Source organism: Vulpes vulpes, chromosome 9 (genome assembly GCF_048418805.1).
Source record: "Vulpes vulpes isolate BD-2025 chromosome 9, VulVul3, whole genome shotgun sequence".
In the NCBI taxonomy this organism is placed as follows: domain Eukaryota; kingdom Metazoa; phylum Chordata; class Mammalia; order Carnivora; family Canidae; genus Vulpes; species Vulpes vulpes.
Window position 1 is genome coordinate 87,108,570 of NC_132788.1, and position 23,033 is coordinate 87,131,602.

A 23,033-nucleotide genomic window follows, 5' to 3' on the forward strand; every position below is an offset into this window, starting at 1 on the left:
GTTTGCAATGTCCAGTACTAAACACTCCATTTATGTCACTTTCTGTTTTATGAAGTTTGCATCCTTTCTATGGCATTTAGGTCCTTTACTGGTGAGTGTTACCACCTTTGTAGCTGCCTCCTGCCAGCTCTTGATCTTATATTTGGCTCTTGAGCTCCATATTCTTTTCCCACTTAGCATGTTATGGTTTTTTCACACTTCTATGCCTTTGGCCAAAGCTCCATATTCTTTTCCCACCTAACATGTCATGATTTTTTCACACTTCTACACCTTTGGCCATACCCTTCACCCTGCCTGGATACCTTTCCTTTTTGCCTTTAGGAAATTCTTTGTTTTAGGCCCCTCTCAAAGTCTGCATCTTCTGTGGAGTTGTTGCTTGTGCATGGACCAGATTGATGCCTCCCTCCTCTGTGGTGCTTCAGCACATTGTACCTGATTCCTTATGTTCACATCCTTTCTATGGTGATTACTGGGGACTTCACATTTGTAACTTTCTTTTGACTAAGAGCATCTCAAGGCCAAGGACAATGTCTCATGTCCTTATATCCTTGATACCTTATCATATTGCTTAGCATACTTTGAGTGAGTGAATGTTGCCTGGGAGTGGTTGTGGCAGAAATGAATGATTAGTTTATTCTTTCAAACTCTGAGTGGTCTCAAATGAAAGAAGAATTCTTTGTTGCTTAATGGTTGCCTGAGAGGGGATTTGATGAGAGATTGTGTCATATCCTGAAGAAAGAAAAAGGCAAAAGCCTTCTTTTTTTATGTGTATATATAAATATGTATATATATAAATATATATTTTTATGTGTGTATATATATATACACACACATAAGCTCAATTTGCCAAAATATAATCCCATCAAGTGCCCTCCTCAGTGCTTGTCACCCAGTCACCCCAACCCCCTGCCCACCTCTCCTTCTACTACCCCTTGTTCATTTCCCAGAGTTTGGAGTCTCTCATACTTTGTCACCCCTCTCTAATTTTTCCCACTCATTTTTCCTCATTTCCCCTGTAATCCCTTTCATTATTTCTTATATTCCCTGTATGAGTGAAACCATATAATGATTGTCCTCTAATTACTTACTTCACTCGGCATAATACCATCCATGTTGAAGCAAGTGGTGGGTATTCATCCTTTCTAATGAAAAGCCTTCTTTTTGAGGAAGTAAACAAATGTTACCTGGCTTAGAGTTCATTGATTGAGTTGCTAAGTAACTTTCAAAGGTATCTTCCAGAATAATGGTGGTTTTATAAATACTAATTACAACATTAAGAAAAGTTGCTTTTCTTAGCAACTTCATAGACTTAGCAAGTTCACAGACTTTAATAAGCTATATGTCTATCTACAAATATATTTTTATATATTCCTATATGTAGGCTTACTCATAACTATAATTGTATCAGCCTTGTTTTACAGAGGAAGAAATTGAGGGCAAATAATTTGCCAGGGATTAAACAGTATAGACAAACAGTGGTGGAACCAATTCTTGCTTGAGTACAGGACTCAGTTCTTAACTAGTCTCTTATACTGGATTTCAGCAACTCCTATAATAACAGAGTTTTCTTTTGCCCTTTAAAAAGTGATTGAAAAAAAAAAAGGTGATTGAATAGCTTACTTAAAGGTATAAATGAGGGAGAAGGCTCTTTGCAGATTGTAAACTCATCCTAGGTTTATTTTTTCCTCCTTTATAAAACCATAGATTCTGTTTTTAATTCTTTCCACTCTTATTTCCCTTTAAATTTTTATATTAAAGAAAGAAAACCTTCAAAGATACAAGACTTGGTATCAGCAAAAGACTCCACTCATATCATGCACCCCTGTCTCCGTTGGTATTGTATGGTCCACATTTAAGCACCAAATAATGGTAAGAGGGACAATCATGTTTTAAATAATGTTACAGATGTATGGACTCAAGAGGGCCATTGGCCTCCCTGTAGCTTGGTGAGGGCCTTGGTATGTTGAAATTTATGTAAAGCAGGACTAATAGTTCATCTTATTAGGAGAAATGGCAGTAGGACCTAGAGTTACTAAGGTATTACATTAGAGCTTGCTTCAATTTAAATTCTTCTTCCATTCAATAATACTTTTGTTCCAGCATCAGCAGTGTCTGCACTGTTAGATACTTTCTTTATATCCCTGTTGGACTTGATAGGTTAGCTCTGTTCCAGACTCAAATTTGAAAGCCATTTTTTTCTCCCTTCCTGACTTTAAAAGTCTCAAATGAATTATAAAACAAAATAAATATCCAGGGATGAAAAAAAGTACTTTGCAGTCCTTGTTTAAAAAATACTTTTTACTGTTCTTTTGGAGAAAACTATTCTTTCTCTTTCACTGGCTTAAAGACTGGAGAAAGAATCTTAAGGCATATGAAATGTATCTACATGCTAATGAATGCATATGTGAGTTTCTGGAGTCTTTGCTAAGGAAAACTCTTATTTTTTTATAATATATACAAAATTACCCAGATTAAAAAAAAAAACCCCAAGTTGATATTGTTGAGGATTGGTGTCAATGGATCTTACTTCTTAGCCATATAACATGTTCTTCCAGTGGTGGTATCTGCAAACGAACTATTCCTTCCTTCTGGTTTTTACTTTGGCTTGCCCAACAATAGCATGGATCTCCTGTGACTTATCATTAAGTCACTCAGGGGTTCCTGAGTGGCCCCTTTCATTCTTGACGTTTATCCACATACTTTTTTGGGGAAAAAGTTCCTCTGAACTCTTTTCAAAGTCTTTAAGCTCTCAGGTGGAAGAATGCTAAATCTTTTAAAATTCACTAAAGGTGTTTTTTAAGAAGTCCTTTCAGAGAGAAGTGTTACTTTATCCTGGTTGGAATTAATCATTTGTTCCAACTTCTGAAGTCTTGGAGCTGCTGAGGTATGGACTGTGGTGGTTACAGCTGCTGTACCATCCGTGGTGTGTGGTGGAAGAGATGCGTCTGGGCCAAAGATGTTTGACTCCAGTGTGGAAATCTGGCTCGTGGCAGCTGTTGCACATACCCTGACACTAATTATGTGGTAACAGGGTCCTTTTACAGTTTAGTGACCAAATAAAACTGATGCATGAGGTAGAAGGGAAAGACCGGGACACAGCAGAGTACTGGCGATTTCGTGTCTGGGCTTTATAACTAGCAGTGCTGCCATCTCTGTTGTGGCTTCGGGTGACAAGCAATCCCCCTCTTTGGGCCTGTTTATCCTTCTATAAAAAGAAACAAAGATGATTATCTTTCTGATCCCTCTCATCACCACCAGTCAGTGATTTCTGTTCAATATTTGCTAAGTCTTTAAAGTGCATATACCAACTTGTGGAAAATCTTGGATGGTTCTTTCAAAGTATTTTATTTACTATTAAAAGGTTAGCATTCAAAGTGGCCAAGCCAGAAAGTTCCTGGCTTAAACGATTTATTTGTATATGATCTAGGCAAACATAATTTTACATTTTTTTCCCTACTCTCATTTCTTTCCATTGCACTTTGGGAGAGTTTGCAATCTGGGTTTGTATGTTCATAACAGTGGCTTTTAAAAATGATGGCTTCCTATGGGCTGAAGTGGGACTTGCTAAGTATCTGATATGCATTTTCAGTTTAACCTTATCGTGGTTTTGTGAGATGTTTGTATTTTTAGCAGCTTTTAAAAGAGCTAGAAACTGAGACCTAGAAAACAAAAGTAACCTGTTAGTATCATACAGCTCTCCCAAGGCTGTAGGACCTTGCAGCTAGTGGGGGTCAGATCGACCCCACAGCTACAGAATGATTAAGCTGAAGATCAATCCAAGGCCTCTGACATCAGAGAGTTTTCAATTGGAAGCATTATTCTCAGTCAGATATTTAGGACTTTCACTGTCAAATTAATTATTTATTTCCAAAGTCTTGTTAGTCTCTAAATTTTCTAGTCTCTTAACTCATCATGTTTGTTAGTAGATATCAGAAACTTGAACTTGCATGGTTATGTCTGTACCATGAAGTTCACCTGAGTCTTGACTATATTACTCTTTGGAATGCTTTACCCTGAATAAACATAACTATAGCACGTTTACGTTTTTCATATTTTGCTTCTTTTAAAATCTTTAATTATAACAGCAATTGTACTAGTTTCTTCTTGAGATCTCTTCTCATCTTTAAAGAAATCTCCTTCCCCTTGGAGTAGCTCCTGGTGGTCAGGGTCAACTGCCACAACTGATTGATTCATGGTGCTTACCTGACCCTTGCCAGCACAATTCTGTCTTCTGTCCTGGGTATTTACAATTTGTATCAAGGGATTGTTGAAACCAAGTTGCAAACCTTTTACAAAGGTTCTTGCTGTGTCCTGCTTCCTTCTTTTCCTGGGTTTTGTTTTTACAATTTATGCTTTGATGCAGGGAGATACCCTGGTATCTTCTCATACATTCCCTTTTTTGGCTTAGGATAGGCCAAGTTAGTTTCTCTTGCCTGCAACTCAAAGAATATCAACTAGCCTAGCAATGATGAGTACATGACCCATGTCTTAGTCCATTCAGGTTGCTATAAAAAAATACCATAGCCTGCATGGCTTATAAACAACTAACATTTATTTCTCACAGTTCTGCAGTCTGGAGTCCACAATCAAGGTGCTGGCAGATTTGGTGTCTAATGAGGGCCTACTTCCTAGTTCATAGGGAGCTGTTTTCTCCTTGTATCTTCATGGTAGAAGAGGCAGGAAAGTTGTCTGGGACTTCTTTTATAAGGGCATCATTCCTATTCCTGAGGTCTCCATTCTCCTGACTTAATCACCTCTTAAAGGTACCACCTTCAAATCCCATCACTGGGACTGGGTTTCAACATGAATTATGGGAAGACATAAACATTTAGTCTATAGCAGTAGGCATTCAAAAATTATTCTTGGAAAAAATATTTGCTAAATGAAAATGGGAAACAAAGAAAGGCATCTTTTTTTTTTTTAGTGAGATGTTTTAAAAAAGATTTATTTTACAGAGAGAGAGAGAGAGAGAGAGAGAATGAATAGGAGGAAGAGCAGAGGAGGAGGAAGAGGGAGAGAGAGAATCCTAAGGAGACTCTGCACTGAGCATGGAGCCTGACATGGGGCTTGATCCCATGACCCCAAGATCATGACCTGAGCTGAAATCAAGAGTTGGACGCTTAACTGATTGAGTCACACAGGTGCCCCAAGAAAGGCATCTTAAATGCTCCTACCTCCTATCATTTTTAATGGCTTCACTGAGGTATAACTCATGTGTCATAAAATTCACCCTTTAAAATGTACCATTCCGTGATTTTTAGTATATTCATTTAAAACATTTTCAGCACCTCCTAAAGAAACCTCATATTCTTTAGCAGTCATTCCCCATCCCCCTCTCCCTAGCAAAGATTGTTATGATGTATTTTTTTTCTAGTTTTTTCTCCTTGTCCAGTCATACTACTTCTTGTTTGTGGGGTGTGGAATATTCATTCTCTCTCTCTTTCTCTCAACACACACACACACACACACACACTTTTTTCATATAAATTTATATTATATGTAAAGTATTAAAAACCATAGAAATTCTCTGGGTATAGCAGTAGATACCTCACCTTCACACCAGAGAAAGAAATGAAGGTCCAGGCTTTTGATTCTAGTGCACTGATAAAATGGAAAAAATTAGAGAATTTAAGTAATTAGGTTACTTTAAACCAGTATAGTCACATTTTCTCTATACTGTTCAAGTTCCCTATATTGTTCAAGTTATAATATGAAAAAGAAAATTCATCTCAGACTCTTCATGGTTTCCCTAGTCATTTAAAATTCTACCAAGAGCACAGACATGCATAGGGAAATGCTATTTAAAACTAAAAATGAGGGACACCTGGGTGGCTCAGTGGTTGGGTGTTTGCCTTTGGCTCAGGGTGTAATCCTGCGGTCCTGGGATGGAGTCCCACATTGGGCTCCCTGCATGGGGCCTGCTTCTCTCTCTGTGTCTCTGCCTCTCATGAATAAATAAATAAAATCTTTAAAAAAAACTAAAAATGAACAAAACAGTTAGTTGACTGTAAAGTCTACTTCTGTCATTTCAAGTGACTTTTTAAAGTTTCCCTTAGATCCTTTTAAGTAATAACAGTAAATAACAGTACAGAATTAAAATTCAGATATTATGTATCTATTAAAAGTCAAGAGCATATATAGCAGTATATATTATTTATAATATATAGTTGTATATTTTATGTGTATAATAAAATATATTACATATGTAATGTTTATTTATATTTGGGCTGGTAGGATTTCTTTTTTTGACTTGGAGAGGACACTTTGTATTGATGTCAAATAGCACATAGCTTAATAATGGTTGAATGAATGAACAAATCTCTGCTTTGTCTGCTTTATCTAGTAGTGTCTTATATTGAGAGGCACTACCTCATAGTGGCTCAGAGTAGGGAAAAACTGTTAGTTCAGTGCATGTCACTCAGCTATTTGAGATGATAATAATTTAGGTAAAGCCTCTTACCTATTTTAAAAATATTTAGATGGTTAGCAGTTTTGTTAAATAAACATGTGGGATGAAGAGGAGGTGACAGGGAAGGAAATTACAATCAGGATTTTAAAATGTCATTTATACTAACAGTTTGCTAAGCAGTTAAAATAAAAGAGCTGTCCTCTAACTGTGTGTGGCTATTAATAATAGAAAAGTTCCAATTTTAACCATTGTTTCCATGATTACATGTTTTGGGTTGCTTCTCTAGACACATTTTAAAAATATCAGTATTTCTTAAGCTTGTTCGTTTGTTCATTCATTCATTCATTCATTCATTCATACATGCCTATAACAGGTTGAGTGTTATCACAGCAGGGGATACCACTATCCTTTAGTTGCTTATGTATTATTGGCTATAACTAGGGAAAAAAAATCCCTGACTTTCAAAATAGAAATGTTCTTATTCTCGAGAGTCCCTTGTAGAGTTATTTATAGACCAGCTAATGGGAAACCAATTTTAGCCATCTTTAAGTTGGTCTTAAAACAACTGTTTCCTGTTTCCCTTATTTATAAAATGCCAAAGTGCTTAGCATTTTGTTTCCCACTGTTAAATTTGTTCTATGATCAAAGATTTATGTTCATTATACTTATTTCTTTTCCCTGCCCAGGGAGGAAGGAGAGAAATTTTAATTCCAGGCCTCTAGCCACCACCACTGTGTCAATAGTAATAACAGTGAACATTGACTGAGCATTCATTATGTGCCAGGCCTGGTGCTTTATGCTTTATGGGAACTCTTCACTTAGGTGAGGAACATCTCATGTGGCCTTTGTGTGAACCCTGTACATTAGTTACAATTATTATTTCCTGTTTATGGATGAATAATTCAATGCTCAAAGTACTTAAGTAATTTGTCCAAGGTGACATAGGCTATAAGAGGTAGATCCAGGATTCAAAACCCAGCTCATCATCACTGTTTTTGGAAGCCTAGACGGGTTTACTGATTTTCCCCAGATCATATAATTGGTTAGTAGCAAAGCTGGAATTAGAGCTTAAATCCTTAGCTCTCAGCTCAGTACATTATTCCAATACTGTGCCACCTTATAGTGTTGGTCTGTAATGAGAACCAGAACTTCTTGCTTACAAAAGCAACTGCCAAGAGGTCTTTTCCATGTATGCTGTTCTTAGTGTTATGAATCTTGGCGCAATGTCACATTATCGACCAAAGAGGGTTGTGCAGTTATCATGATGTGTCTGTGTGAGGATCCCAGGATCCTGGTGCTTTGGTGCTTTTAAAAATTGCCTATTAATATTCTCTATTATCTATATGTGCTTATTCTACCTACCCTAAGAGAGAAAGTCTAGGACCATATGTCTAAATATTAATTTCTTTATACTTTTCTCAAGTAGAGCAACTCTTCCACAGCACACTGGGGCCACATGTGTTTAGCCAGCGTCTGCTGTTTGTCTTTTCACACACATGACACAGCCTGTGGAAGGTTTGAAACCATGAAGAGTTCTGTACATCCTGCACATGGGATTATGGAAAAAAGGATCAGAGAACCTGCCCTTAAAATTTGATTCGAGACAAACTAAAAAATGATAAATAGGAAAATAAAGTCACAGGAGAAGCAGAGCAGGCCAAGTTGTCTGCAAAGAGATTCTGTTTTCTTTGAAAGAGTTATGTTAAGCCCTTGCTTGAGAAGTATGGATTTATTAAAAAAAAGTTCAAGACTTTTGGATATAAGCCAATTCATATTTTTATATAGCTCAGAGATGGTTTTCATAGCAATGAAACCCTAAACTGCTTTATAGTACAAAACTTTATCATTTTTTTTTGTTTTTTCCCCATAGTGTGGAAAAGAGCTTAAGGTCACAAATTTTTTCAAATTTGCCAGGAACTCATATTTTCCATGTTTGGGGATAAGACACAGTAGATTCTAAACATCTGGCCAGTCCCTATTTAAATAATTGTGTGTTCCATGCACATCATACATATATAATTGTATTTTCATTCTATTTACCTTTTTGTGTTTTAGACATTCTAAAATCTGGATTAGATTCTGACTCCGGTAGCTGTTGGAAGTTATTCTTTTGAATGTTGGCTAAGGCAAAGTATATCCCCCTCCCCTTTCCATATAAACTGAAGTATGGCTTAGTTTCTTATATTTTTATTGTCTACGTTTTTCCTCCCAAGATTAAGTGACTATGGGAGCTTATAAGGGTTGTGCAAAATGAAGTTCTCTATATTTTTTATAGCAGGGGTGACTTTAGAATTGGCTGGAGGAAACCTCAGTTTTAGATACTGGCCCATATCTGCTAACAATGTGATTGCAGTCAAATCCCTTAAGCCAGCCCAATTTATCCTCTTGTGAAGTGGACATAGTGCTGGCAGCGTCAGAGCAGTCTTGTCAGATGAGTGAGTTGGTGGACGTGAGGCATTTTGAGTTTTGGAGGAGAGAACAGGACAGAGTAATCTGAGGTCAAGGACACCCCTTCCCTCCCCACCGGCCCCACATTCTCTCACCCCTAGTCTAAGTACAGCAAAGCAAAAAGGAATGGAAATCTATTGCTTGCACAGTGTTCCCCTGTGCCGACCATCTGGTGAGACAATTTCCCTTCTGGTCCTCTCATCTTTCTGTCCATACTTCACTATTTTTTGAATACCTATTATGTGCTAGACTTGGGGGTATAATGCAAATTTGGCCCAGAATGTACCCTTGAAAGGCTCAATTTCTTTCACTCAATCTTTCTCTTTCTTAGAGATTTTCCTTACTTTCTTATAAGCACAGCAGTGCTTTGAAAGATATATTTGCTTTTATCTAGCTGTTGTGTAATGGGAGGGCTTATCAGAAAACATAGCCTGCCATAACACCAGAAACAGAAGTCATTATGACCTCCTTTATTGTCTGAAACTTGGAATCAATTGGACAGAGTAATCTTTTTAAGCTCCCATTCCGTTTACCTATGTTTAAAGGATAGACCAATGATTTTAAACTTTTGTTTTCCTTTCTTGTACTGGAAATGGGGATAGTCTTTACTATCCAAGACAGATTTCAAAGTATGCTATTAAGTGTCAGGGAGAAAAGGCTAAAAAGAACTGGGCTGAAGTCCAGGTATCAGGATAAACACGATGCATTCTATTTGTACTCCTGGCAGAGTAACCATAAAGAGTAGCCTGGATGACATTGTGACATCTGCTTCGCTTCTCTCTGTGGTGTCCTCAGGCTGTGGAGAAGGGAGTTTGCCTTTGGAACTTTGATTGAGAACGACTAGAGAATGATTGCAGAATTAGGGTGTGAAGTAAAAAGCTGCTGAATACCCATCCAATCACAGACTCATTTTTGTACTTAAAGGAAATTAGCGGTTTGCTACCTGTCCCACTTGTGCCATAAGTGCTAAGTTGACAGCAATTTGACCCAGGTACAATGTTGGATTACCTGGTGATGTTTTATCCCAATGCAGGTGGACATTGGAAAGGCTTCCCTCTCCAGATATGCAGTGGAATGGAAGTCACAGAAGGAGGGGTTGAGGCTTTGGGAAGCTGAGACCACAATGATGACTGGGAGATTCCAAAGAGATGGCCCTAGAATTCAACCTTATAGGTTGCTGGTTTGTAGGTAGGTACCTGATGTAGGTAACAAACTGAAATGAATGCTCTTGATTATTGATCCAGTAGGGTTTGGGTGACTGCCTTATAAGAAATGTGCTTTCATGGTTGAGAAGCGGGTGGTGATTCAATCTGAAGGAATTGAATAATCTGGGAAGCGCAGAATTGAAAATTGTGCATTGTTTTCCTTACTTTTTGGCCCTTGGAGAAGGTGTTTGGCCCTGCTTGAGATTTCACCTTGTATCTGGATCTTTTAGAACTAGTTTTTATTGAGCTTGACTCTCTCTGATAGCTAATTTTAATTAGCTAACAGTCTAAGTCTGAAGATTTAGAAAGGAAGTCTTCAGTAAATTATTCTTGGAGTATCCCATGCTATTTAACTATTGGGTAGGACCAGTGAGTAAGTAAAATGATTTAGGTTATCTCTCATCCTCCCTGTAGTAGATACCACTGCTATTTCCTGAGTTGTTATAGTAGAGATCCATCCCCTTTTGGTCTATTCTTAGGGTTATTAGAATATATAAGGATGGAATTCAGGATCCTAGAAACCAAGATTCCATGCTTCCAGAAACTGAGATTCTGGCTTTGGCAATGTGATTGCCCTTTTGGGTCTGTCATTTAACCTGTTTGATCTGATTTTCTCATTTGTAAAATGAAGTTAACAGGATAACCTTTAAGGTCTGTCTCTTTGAACTCTGAGAGTTCTGATTCCATATCATCAGTGTGTCAAGTGGATTATGTCTTTCAGAATATGAGTTTTTGTTGCTGTTTTCAAGGCAGCATATCCTAGCCTATCCTGTCTGACATAAGTGATTACTCTACTTGGTATTTTCTACAGCTTTATATGTATTAAATCATTTAATTTTCACAACAATCTTATGTATTAGGAATTATTACTTTCCTCTTCCTTTTACAAATGAGGAAACAGACACAGAGAGGATATTTTTTTTTCAGTGGATTATTTATTACACATGGTTTTGTATTTTAAAATAGAAACTGCCTTGTTAAATATCTAAAATGGCTATCTGGTAAATGAATTTTGAAACTATATTTATTTGAATTTCTTAGAAGTAGAATAGTGAGGGAGGAGAGAGATAGATAGATGGAGAGGTTGCTTCAGATCCCCTCCCCATTCTCCATTACATGATGCAGAGAGATGATCAGTACCCTATAAGGTACATGCCTTTTACTCAAGAAATTTTTTTCAGGAACAGATCTCTGCTTAATTTTAAATATTTTATTTTATTTATTTATTTTTAAAGATTTTATTTATTCATTCATGAGAGACAGAGAGAGGCAGAGACACAGACAGAGAGAGAAGCAGGCTCCATGCAGGGAGCCCAACATGGGACTCGATCCTGGGACCCCAGGATCATGCCCTGGGCCAAAGGCAGGCACTCAACCAGTGAGCCACTCAGGTATCCCTTTTTTTTAAATATATTTTTTAAGATTTTATTTATTTATTCATGAGAGAGAGAGAGAGAGAGAGAGAGGCAGAGACACAGGCAGAGGGAGAAGTAGGCTCCATGCAGGGAGCCCGATGTGGGACTCGATCCCTGGACCCCGGGGTCACGCCCTGAGCCAAAGGCAGGTGCTAAACCGCTGAGCCACTCAGGGATCCCCTCAGGTATCCCTTTTTAAAATATTTTAAAAGAGAATGAAAACTAAATGACACATGAATTTGAGAAAATTTTGAACACCAAATTTAGGTTGATTATCAAATTGTGTTTGGTCTTGCTGAAGTCATTTAGTTATTAGTAAAATGGCTACTTGGAAAGTAGCTTTTACTGATTAATAAATACGCAACCTGGAAGCATCTATCACAACAACCTTTGAATGAGGAACAGCCTCGATGGCTAACTTTAAATTTAAAGAATTACTGTAGCTCTCATAATTGCCTGCCTGCCTGCTCTCACAACTTCTGCCCCCTTCCTATATCCTTTTTTCCCCCAGTATCCTGAAATATTTGTGCCAATTCAGAGACTAGATGGTATAGTGGTTTGAGCAGGGGAATTGGTATCAGACAGCAGGGGAGTTGGTATCAGACATCTGGCTGTACCACTTACCTTAACTGAATGACCTGGAGCAAGTTACTTAACCACTTTGCATCTCCATTTTCTCATCCATTAAATGGAGATCCTAAACAGTGGCTATCTCACAGGGCAGTTGTGAGGATTAAAAAGCTTAGAACGTTGTGTGGCATGTGGTAAGCACTATCCAGATTTTTGCTATTATTGTTCCTTAATAGGTCTGCTCTGTCTTTGCTTCTGGGCTTTTATACTTTCTCTTCCCTCTCCATCATTTTTCATGGGGTGGGCTCTCAGTTGCTCTTCAAGATGCAGCTCAGTGATGGCTCTTTGGGGTGTTTTCTCACATGTCCCCAGCTTGGGTGACATTCTTTCTGAATTTCTAGCCACCTGACTATGACTTCTGTTATAGTAGCAGGATACTTTACCTGCAAATGTTACCTCATAACATAGTAAAGCTACTATCAGTTTACTTATCTATATGGACCATGAACATGGACTGTTCGTTCATTCTTTCTTTCATTATATCTCTCTCTCCTTTCCTTTCTTTCTTTTGATATTTTGTGAGTATAAGGGAGACACTAGGTAAATGTATATTGAATGGATAAATAGACCAATTTTCCCCTCCATTTCTCTATCCCTTCTTTTTTCCTCCTTCCCTCTCATTCTTCTCTTCTACTTTCTTTCCTTCTTCCTTCCTTTCTACCAAACTTACTCTCTTCCTGCACTCTTAAACCTGGCCCTTGATACATTATCTTAGTTATTCCTCACAGGAACTCTGTGAGACAAGCATCATGATTATCCCCATTTTGCAGGTGTGGAAGCAGAGGATCAGGGTGATAGGCAACTTGCCCATCCAAAAGGACAGACCCCTTACAGAGTTGTCTTCCAGTGTTGCTGTCTCTGCTCAAAGTATTTGGGCAGTTTTTCCTTGGAATTCCCTTTTGGCCAATCTGTGAGCCACATAAGGAAACCAATCTTAGTTTTGATCACTCTCAGAAAAGATGATTTCCAGTCTGATCACTCCAATTCATCATGTTTGTTTCCAAATAAACCTAGATCATCTTATGAATCTGTTTTGTGCTGGTCTCAGTCTATCAATAACCAGTATTGTGGTTGGACTGGCTCTTGTGGTTCTTAGTATGATTTTAAGATAACCTTAGCAATAACCACCAAGAAGCTTTGAAAAAATAAAGGTTTATCATCTAAAGAACCTGGAAATTGCACAGCGGAGCTAGGGCCATGCAGTGAGGTCATGGGTAGAGAGTACATGGGCCTGGTTCTGCTTTTATTTGAGTCAAGAGGGGGGCTAGGGTTTTGTGAGCTCATTCTTTATTGGTGAATTTAAAACATAAGAGGAGAGATTTTAAATATGAGAAGAGAAAAAACAAGTGTCCCAAATGATCAGTTATTGATATCAATCAAGATCTCTAAAACAAAGGAGCTTCAATACGGGAGGCAGTCTGGCTCTTATCTATTTGTGTGGTTGGTAATGTGTTTATTTGAGATAGCCGTCATTGAAGTAGATGCCTCTTTGAAGTGGATGCCTTAGCAATCAAATCTTAAGTCAGGCACTGTCATTGCAAAAAAGAAAGAAAACAATTGTCAGGGCTTATGCAGAGATGCCTACTCTTGCCACTTTTATTCAACATATTATTAGAACTCCTAACCACAGTAATTAGGCAAGAAAAAGAAAAAAAAGGCATCTCAATTGGTAAGGAGGAGGTAAAACTGTCACTTTTTGCAGATGACATGATATTATATATAGAAAAAAAGAAAAGCCTATTAGAAATAATAAATGAATTCAGTAAAGTTGCAGGATACTTTACCTGCAAAAATTAACTTGCAGAAATCAGTTGCTTTTCTATATATTAATAATAAGCTATCAGATAGAGAAATTCAGAGAACAATTCCATTTATAACTGCATCAAAAATAATAAAATACCTAGGAATAAATTTAATCAAGGAGATGAATGTCCTGTATTCTGAAAACTGTAAGACATTGGTGGAAGATATTTCAGATGACAGTAACAAATGGAAAGATATACCATGCTCATGGATTGGAAGAATTAATATTGTTCAAGTGTCCATACCCAAAGCAATTTACAGTTTCAGTGCATAATCTCCATCAATACCAATGACATTTTCCACAGAACTAGAACAAAGAATCCTAAAATTTGTGTGAAACTACAGAAGACCTCAAATATCCAAAACAGTCTTGAGAAAGAACAAAGCTGGAGGTATCATACTCCCTGATCAAATTACACTGCAAAGCTATAGTAGTCAAAATTACATGGTACTGACGTGGAAGCACACACACAGATTAATGGAATAGAATAGAGTCCAGAAATAAACCCACAGATATATGGCCAAGTAATCTATTCCAAAGAAGGCAAGAATATAAAATGGGAAAAAGACTCTGCAGTAAATGATGTTGGGAAAACTGGACAGCTACATGTAAAAGAGTAAAACTGGACCACTGTCTTATGCCATATATAAAAATAAATTCAAAGTGGATTAAAGACTTAAATGTAAGGCCCCAAATCATAAAATCTGAGAAGAAAACATAGGCAATAAGCTCTTTGACATGAGTGTTAGCAGTATTTTTCTGGCCAGTCTCCTCAGGCAAGGGCAACCAAAGCTAAAATAAACAAATGGGATTACATTATAATAAAAATCTTTTGCACAGCAAAGAGACCATCAACAAAATGAAAAGTCAATTTACTGCATAAGAGAAGATATTTGCAAATCATACATCTGATTGGAGGTTAATATCAAAATATATAAAGATTTACACAACACCAAAAAGACAACCCAATTAAAAAATATGCAAAAGATCTAAATAAGTATTTTTTCCAAAGAAGATATACAGATGTCAACAAACACATGACAAGATGCTCAACATCATTAATCACCAGGGAAATATAAATTAATATCACTTCATATTAGAATGGTTATTATCAAAAAGGAAGGAAATAACAAGTGTTGGCAAGGATGTGAAGAAAAGGGAACCCTCAAGCACTGTTGGTGGGAGTGTAAATTGGTGCAACCACTGTGGTGAACAGTATGGAGATTCCTCAAAAACTTACAAATAGAACTACCATCCAATCCAGTAATTCCACTACTGGATATTTACCCAAAGAAAATGAAAATGAAAATACTAATTCAAACAATATATGCAGCCATTTGTTGTTCTTGCCTGAGGAGACATACCCATAAATATGTTGCTAAGGCAGGTATACAAGAGATTAGTGCTTGTCTTTTCTTTTAGGAGTTTTATGGTTTAGGTCTCACATTTAGATCTTTAATACGTTTTGAATTTATTTTTGTGTATTGTTATAAAGAGGCCCAGTTGTATTCTTTTGCATGTAGGCATCCAGTTTTCCCAATACCATTTATTGAAGAGTTTATCTTTTCCCCATTTTATATTCTTGTCTCCTTTGTTATAGATTAGTTGACCACACAGGTTTATTTCTGAGCTCTTTTTCCTGTTCAGTTGATTTGTATGTCTATTTTTGTGTCAGTATCATACTGTTTTGATTAATATAGCTTTGAAATCTGGGGTTGTGATACTTCCAGTTTTTGTTCATTTTTTATTTTCAAGGTTGCTTTAGCTATTTAAGGTCTTTTGTGGTTCTACACAAATTTTAGAATAATTTGTTCTAGTTCTGAGAAAAAGTACTATTGGTATTTTGATAGGGATTGCACTGATTCTAGATTGCTTTGGGTAAAATGGACATTTTAACAGTATTAATCCTGGGGCACCTGTGTGGCTTTGTCACTTAAGTGTCTGACTCTTGATTTTGGCTCAGGTCATGATCTCAGGGTTGTGAGATTGAGCCCTGTGTTGAGCTGCACAGTGGGCATGGAGTCTGCTCAAACAAACAAACAAACAAACATTAATTCCTCCAATCCATGGGCATTGAATATCTTTCTATTTGTGTGTGTTGTCCTCAGTTTCTTTCATTGGTGTCTTACAGTTTTCAGTGTAGAGGTCTTTTACTTCCTTGGTTAAATTTATTTCTAGGTATTTTATTCTTCTTGCTGAAATTATAAATAGGATGGTTTTCTTAATTTCTCTTTCTTCTATTTCATTATTAGTCTAAAGAAATGCAATAGATATATTTCTTTTCTTTGAGAGGAGAAGAGAGAGAAAATGAGGGGGCTATTGGGGCAGACGAAGAGAATCTTAAGTAGGCTCCACTCCCAACCATAGAGTCTAATGTGGGGCTTAATCTCACGACCCTGAGATCATGACCTGAGCCAAAATCAAGAGTCAGATGCTTAACCAACTGAACCCCCAGGCACCCCACAACAGATTTCTTTATATTAATTTTGTATCCTAAACCTTCAGAATTTCTTTTGGAATGATGATGAAAAAGTTCTAAAATTTATAATGTGGATGTTTGCACAACTTTGTGAATATACTGAATACCACTGAATTTTGCACTTTACAGGAGTGAATTATATTTAAAAAATTCATAATTATCATAATTAAATACATGCCAGTTGCTCACTCCCAGTCACTATCCTGTGAGACTGGCATTTGGATGAGAAAGAGAATACTTTTTCTTTGTGCTCTGGAAATGTCTCAGTAGATGTTCTTAAATGGAAAGATGAAGTAGAGCCATAAATAGTTTAATCAAGATATTGCAATACTTAGTGCTAATATCTGAGCATAGACTATACTCTGAAAGATCTCTATACTTCTGGGTACCAGCTATAGGACTTCTGAAAGATTTCAAAATGTGGGCTGCTCCAATATTTGTATAGCTGAGACATGGTATTATTAATGGCTTCAATACTGTGAGGTACCTACGGGCAGGAGCTATGCTTTGTGTTCATTTTGATTCCCTTGTTTAGCATCGTGTCTGGTCTACTGGCAAGATTGTGTGTTTGGTGATTCAATTGAGAAACTGCTGTTTTGGAAGGCTCCTGGTTGTTCCAAGGACAAAAATGCCTTCAAGCTTATGGCTGTTCTGACCAGCCTGAGGGTTAGCCCTGTGGGGAAGATGTTGCAGAATTTGCCAACTGTCCTCATGCAACTGTTTCTTTTCTCAGAACTGGTAAACTATTTTGTTTCTTTGGTGTTTTCACTCTGATTCTGGTTAAAATGATGATTTGGAATAGTATGTGGGTACTTCTGGAGTGTTGTGCTTTCTTCCCTGCTAGCACACCGAAAACTTTGGGTTCCTGGGTCAGTGAGATTTAGGAAAACAAAAGGTGGAATTAACCTCACTTTTCTTCTTCTTCCTATTCTTTTTTTTCTTTTTTGTACTTTTGATCACATTTATCAAACAGCAGCGCATAGATTTTGTGTAGCTTATAGATCTTTGTTGTAATAAATTGTTTTTCTTTTTTTTTTCTCTGTGAAAGTACTTTATGTTGATTCTTTCTGTTAAATATCCTTTGCTTGCATTAGACTTTTCTTTGTGTTGATTTTTTGCTTCATTTTTTTTTCCATTTCCCATGCTGTTCAGTTACTGGATGCCAGAAGAACCAAGGTTTGTCCACTCTTTGCAGTTTGTTTGTTTTGCTCTGCACAGCCTCACCTCCTTGTGTGTGTTTATGTCTGTCTCTGTCTGCATTTGTTCCCTTTTGCTTGCAGATGCAGTAATCCTGTTTACTAAACCTGTTCACAGCTTTATTTGTAAAAAATAAAGTCCTTGTTTGTGTCTACTTGTAGTGGATGCTATTATTTTCATTTTTTAAATGGAAATGCATTTATCATGGAGAATAATGGATAGTAGAATAAAGAACACCTTAGGAAACAAGGAATACTGAGTCTGGAGCATTGCGGGCATAAAGAAGGTGTGTTTGTGAGACTTTTCCCCTCTAACCCTTTCCACTTCCTCAATTAAAACTTTGTAGATGTATAATTTCCCTTGTGACTGACACTAATATATTGTTCTGTGTATGTGTACATTTCTCTTCTCCTAAGACATTCAGAAAGCATCATTGAATTACTTTTCCCCTCTTCATGTGCTGTCCCATGCTTCTGAAGTCACCCTGGAGGACTTCACGGCTAGCCCTCTGGACCTCATGATTAACATTCCATCTTCATAGTGTGGTAGTAGCAAATAGCGCTTGGCATGTCCATTGACTTTTTCTACTTCTTTCTCCTCTTCTGCTCTGCCTGTCTTATCACAGCACCTGCAGTTGACAATCCAAGCCCTTCAGGATGAGCTTCGAACCCAGAGAGACCTCAATCACCTCCTGCAGCAAGAGAGTGGCAGTCGTGGAGCTGAGCACTTCACCATTGAGCTGACTGAGGAGAACTTTCGGCGGCTCCAAGCTGAGCATGACAGACAAGCCAAGGAGCTGTTCCTTTTAAGGAAGACCTTGGAGGAAATGGAGCTGAGAATTGAAACACAGAAACAGACCCTCAATGCCCGAGATGAGTCAATTAAAAAGCTTCTTGAGATGCTGCAAAGCAAAGGTTTGCCTTCTAAAAGTCTTGAGGATGACAATGAACGGACACGGCGGATGGCAGAAGCTGAGTCTCAAGTCAGCCACTTGGAAGTGATTTTAGACCAGAAAGAGAAGGAAAATATACATCTTAGAGAGGTAAGGACATTCATTCTATTTCCCCAAAGCCATATTTTACAAGTTAAAATATGTTACCAAGTTATTTACAGATTGGAAGATATCTACACCCTTAACAAAATTTCCTGGCTCTGTTTTATAATCTTCTTGTCTGCTTATCACCTTTAAACTGGAATTTTGCATTAGTTTTTTTTCCCTGCTCACTACACATATGTTCCATTGTTATTTGACACATATTCAGAATCCAAGTGTGTGCAGCACATGCCAACTCTAAGGTGGTTTACAATTGCTTTCCCTCAGATGGCCATAGTTTCAGGTTTTTTTAAGTACAGTGCTAACTTTTAGATGTTTATCAAATATCATCCTTCTAAAGGAGCAAAACAAATAGGTGATTAGCAAAACAATGAACCTAAATATTTTTATAGCTAAATTAGGGCAGCATTTGCAGAAAGCATGTGGATATTTCTAGGAAGAATGGTAAAGTGTGCAGACCAATTTTGAACGTTTAGTTTTCAGATAATCTTTGTCTTCCTTTTCTTCTGTCTAGAACAAACTATCCCAGGTTTTCTGAATATGCATTTTATTTTACCCTTAGTGGATTAAATTATTTGAAGTCCTTCAGAGGCAGATTTTCTGGCCTGCCACCACTATTGAATATTGAGATGTTTAGATATCTGAGGATATGTAGTTGGATAGAGCTTAGAAAAAATGTGGGTGACAGCCAAGGTTTGAAATTTTTATAGCAGTTCCTTGCCACTATGGTGGATATGGCTCTCAAAAGTACCATGTAGGCAAAATGCTGTGGGAGATGCAGATCTCACAGAAAATAGGAAACAATAAAATGGCATTAAGTATATTTTAAAGATATTCTATAACAATAAATAAAAAATTCCAAAAGATATTTGCTTTCAAACCAGGTTAGACTTCTTGGCATTATGTACCTTTTCACAGCCTTTTTGGCTGTGAGTCTTTTTTTTTTTTTTTTGGTTCAGAAAACATGACTTCCATGATGGGGCTTGCTAATGCAGATGCTCCCAAGAGTTTTCTCTGATGTGGATTGTATTTGCTTAGAACATTTGAACAGACTTTTGTATCTTCAGACTTAATGTCCTCCATGCTTATTCTCTGTTGTTTTATTTTCATGAGACATTAACAGCATGCTTAGGAAACCACTGGCTTGGTTATGGATAGAGATGCTCAAAGAGATGTTTTGTTGGTCCTGGGTTTCTTATTCATATTCTAAGAGGCTGAGTGTCATGGGTAGACTTCTAAGATGGCCCTTAATGACTTATACTTCTTGGAAATCATACCCTTGTGTAAATCCATGTCCTTGAGTATAGGCTGAACCTAGTGATTTGATTCTAAACAATAGAATATGGTGAAGGTAATGGATGCCAGTGTGACTTACATGATTAGGTTATATACGACTGTTATTTCCATCTTGTTAGCAGACTCTATTGAGTTCTCAACTTGCCTGCTTTGATGAAGCAAGTTGCCATGTGAGAGAGGCTAGTGTGGTAAGGGACTGAGAGTAGCCCCTCCAGTCAACACCTAGTGAGGAACTGAGACCCTCATTCAAACAGCCACAAAGAACTGAAAACTGCCAATAACTACTTAGTGCGCTTGAAAGTGGATCCTTTCCCAGTGCAACCTTCAGATAAGATGACAGGTCCTGGATTGACACCTTGATTGCAGGTTTGTGAGAGACTAAGAAGCAAAGGACCCAGCTAAACTGTGCCTGACTCACAGCAACTGTGAGATCATAAATGTGTGTTGTTTTAAGCTGCTGAATTTGGGAATAATTTGTTACACAATAATAAATAACCAGTAAATAACAGTGGAGAGAAAGTAATCTCTTCCTGCCTTTCTCCATAGACTTTATATTTAGTTTACAGAAGGGAAGCAATAACTACTGGCATGTAATCACTTGCATGTAGAGCAACTCTGGATTTTGAAATTTTGGTTATGTTATCTTAGAACTGTGGCTAGAGATTGCCATAGTTGAAAAAAACTGCTGCTTTATTTTGGGTGCCAGGGGTTCATGTTGCATTATACAGCAGGGCAATGATGCCAGAGAAACCTCCATCTGCATCATTGACCTTGACTTTATGTTGAGGTCTTGTGGTCAAGGCAGAGTCACTCTTTTTCTGTTATTAGATTCTTCTCATTGATAGCACTAAGTAGATGGTGCCTTGATTCTATTGTGTGGATGCCTCCACTTAAATGAATCTAAACAAAATTCAATTTGTGTTTTATAAGATTAGTTTGCCCTCACTGTGGTCTGGCATGGAAATAGATCATGTTTAGAGCCTTGAACATCAGTTTGAGAGCCCACAGAGAGTGGTACAGAAAATTCAGCCCAAAATACATAGCTAGTTTCCTTGAGCATCAGATGAAAGTCAGAGGTTTGCCTTTTTCTTGTATTATCGAGGTGTGTGTAGAAAAGGTGTCTTTATATAAAAATCTCATTTTAAACTCAACAAAAAGACTTGGAGGCTTGAAAGGACCTTCCCTAAGAGAAGGAATGTACTGGCTTCAGGAATTTTGTGAACCTGCTTTTAAACCATTGATAACTTGAAATCAGTCATGGTGGGAGTATTTACACCATGGAAATCAAAAAATTTCTACTCCCAAGGCCTACGCCCCTGCTACCCTATCCCTAAAGCCCACTTACCAACACATCTCTAAATAAATGACATCGAATGTTTAACCACAATGCAGCAAGAAGAGGCAAGTTAAATAGTGCAAGAATTATGAGTTCCTTAACCACTCATCATTCATTAGAAATTTTCATAGCAGTATCTGGATAGATGCTTACATGTCAGACATGTTGAAGAATGCTTTACATTGACTTATATTTAACTCTCATAACTACCTTGTGCATTCAGTTATTCATCCATTCAGTGAGCACTTTACTGAAGATCTGTTTCGGGTTAAAGCAATCATAACTAATAAAGTTGTGGGGATGAACCATAATTTAATAGTTAAATAGAGAAGTATCGTGAAAAAAAGAAGAGAAGCAAGAATTAGTGACCTGGGTGGGGCCAACTTGATATCAGGTGGTCAGGGAAGGCCCCTTGGAGGCGATGAAATTGTGAACTGAGACCTGAATGATAAAAAGGAACTGGCCATGAGAAGCTTTCAGAAGACTGTTCCAGGTGCTCGCTTCGGCAGCACATATACTAAAACAGAAGACTGTTCCAGTCATGTGGAAAGATCCATACCTGGGAGGTAGGTGCTATTACTTGGCCATTTTACCTGGTGGGCCTGAGGGACAAGGGACATTAAGAAGCTTGTCCAGCTTCCCAGTGCTGAAGCTGGTATTTGAATTGGGCTGATTCCAGAGTTTCAGCCATTAAACCGTTTCATGAAATCCCTTTCTAGAGGAAACTTCTCCAAAATGTGCTCTGGAGAACAGCCTTTTTGTGGGATGCTGATAACGTGCTATGAGAGAAAAAGGGTTGTTGAGGCAATTGAGGTTGTGAAATGCTGGATTCCACAGAGTTTACTATAGGATTCCTCAGGCTCCTTAATATGCAAGCGTCAGTCATTCCCAGGAAAGGGAAGGTTCTCAAACTTATTTAACTTGCTTTTGTCTTGCGGCACTGGTGTTCTTTGTAAAAAATTTGGAAAAAAGCTATGCTAGAAAATAAAAAGTGCTGCTTTTAACTTGTGATCTGCAAAGCATGTAAAAATATACAAATAGTTCTTTCCCATGGCGAAATAACTGGGTAATTTCTTCCATTAGTTATTCTAGAAGGCAAAGTTTATTGTAAGCTATTTCCATATTCTCTACTGAGTTTTAGAATGCTCTTCTGTCAGGGTCTGGGTTTTTTTTTTGTTGTTGTTGCTGTTGTTTTTTTTTTTTACTTTTTTACTTTTGAGTGGAAAAATGTGGCTGACTGCTCTTGGTATTAAAGCAATAAGAATAGCCCAGCTTGAATAAAGAAGTAGCCTGACCTCTGTTAATTTAAATGAGTCAAAAACATGATTTAAAATGTACTTGAGGTTTTAGGTTCAGTGTGTACCTGATTTCTTTTTCATTTTGCACGGTTCAACCCAGTTGGGGCTAGATGGTGTAATGCTGGAGAATGGAGTGCTAGTGGTTTTATGATTCATTCTCAGGCAGAGGTGTTGGGCCTCATATAAACCCCATCTCCTGAAATAGTAGTCTTGTGTAGCCTATTGTTTGAGGAGATTTTGAGTTGGCAGGAGTTGCACATGGGGAGGGTTGGGTTGCTTTAGTGTCTTGTTATCTTTCGGTGGTCTGGAAAAGGCTGAGGGCGAAACCACTTCTTTGCCTGGCAAGAAACAACAACAAAAAGACTATGATCTCAACTTATTTGGAAGACCAAAACCATTGCCCAACAACTACAACTGATGTGCTAATGTGAGCCGAAGTGTTGGCTGAAACACAGCATTACT

General features: G+C 37.6%; 1 protein-coding gene across 36 annotated transcripts in view; it reads left to right on the forward strand.

Moving 5' to 3' along the window:
* The window catches only part of ERC2 (ELKS/RAB6-interacting/CAST family member 2), a 906,155-nt gene that overhangs the window by 155,723 nt on the left and 727,399 nt on the right, over window positions 1–23,033 (forward strand). For 22 of the 36 annotated variants that reach the window (XR_011994373.1, XR_011994368.1, XR_011994380.1 and 19 more), the window contains one exon: window positions 18,213–18,629. Coding sequence is in view for 21 of the 36 variants with exons in the window: in XM_072720744.1 (XP_072576845.1) it covers window positions 18,213–18,629 (417 nt within the window). In the remaining 15 variants the exon portion in view is untranslated. Of the gene's footprint in view, window positions 1–17,542; window positions 17,567–18,212; window positions 18,630–23,033 lie in introns of all 36 variants that reach the window. The other 14 variants (XR_011994371.1, XR_011994367.1, XR_011994370.1 and 11 more) reach the window with 1 other exon arrangement.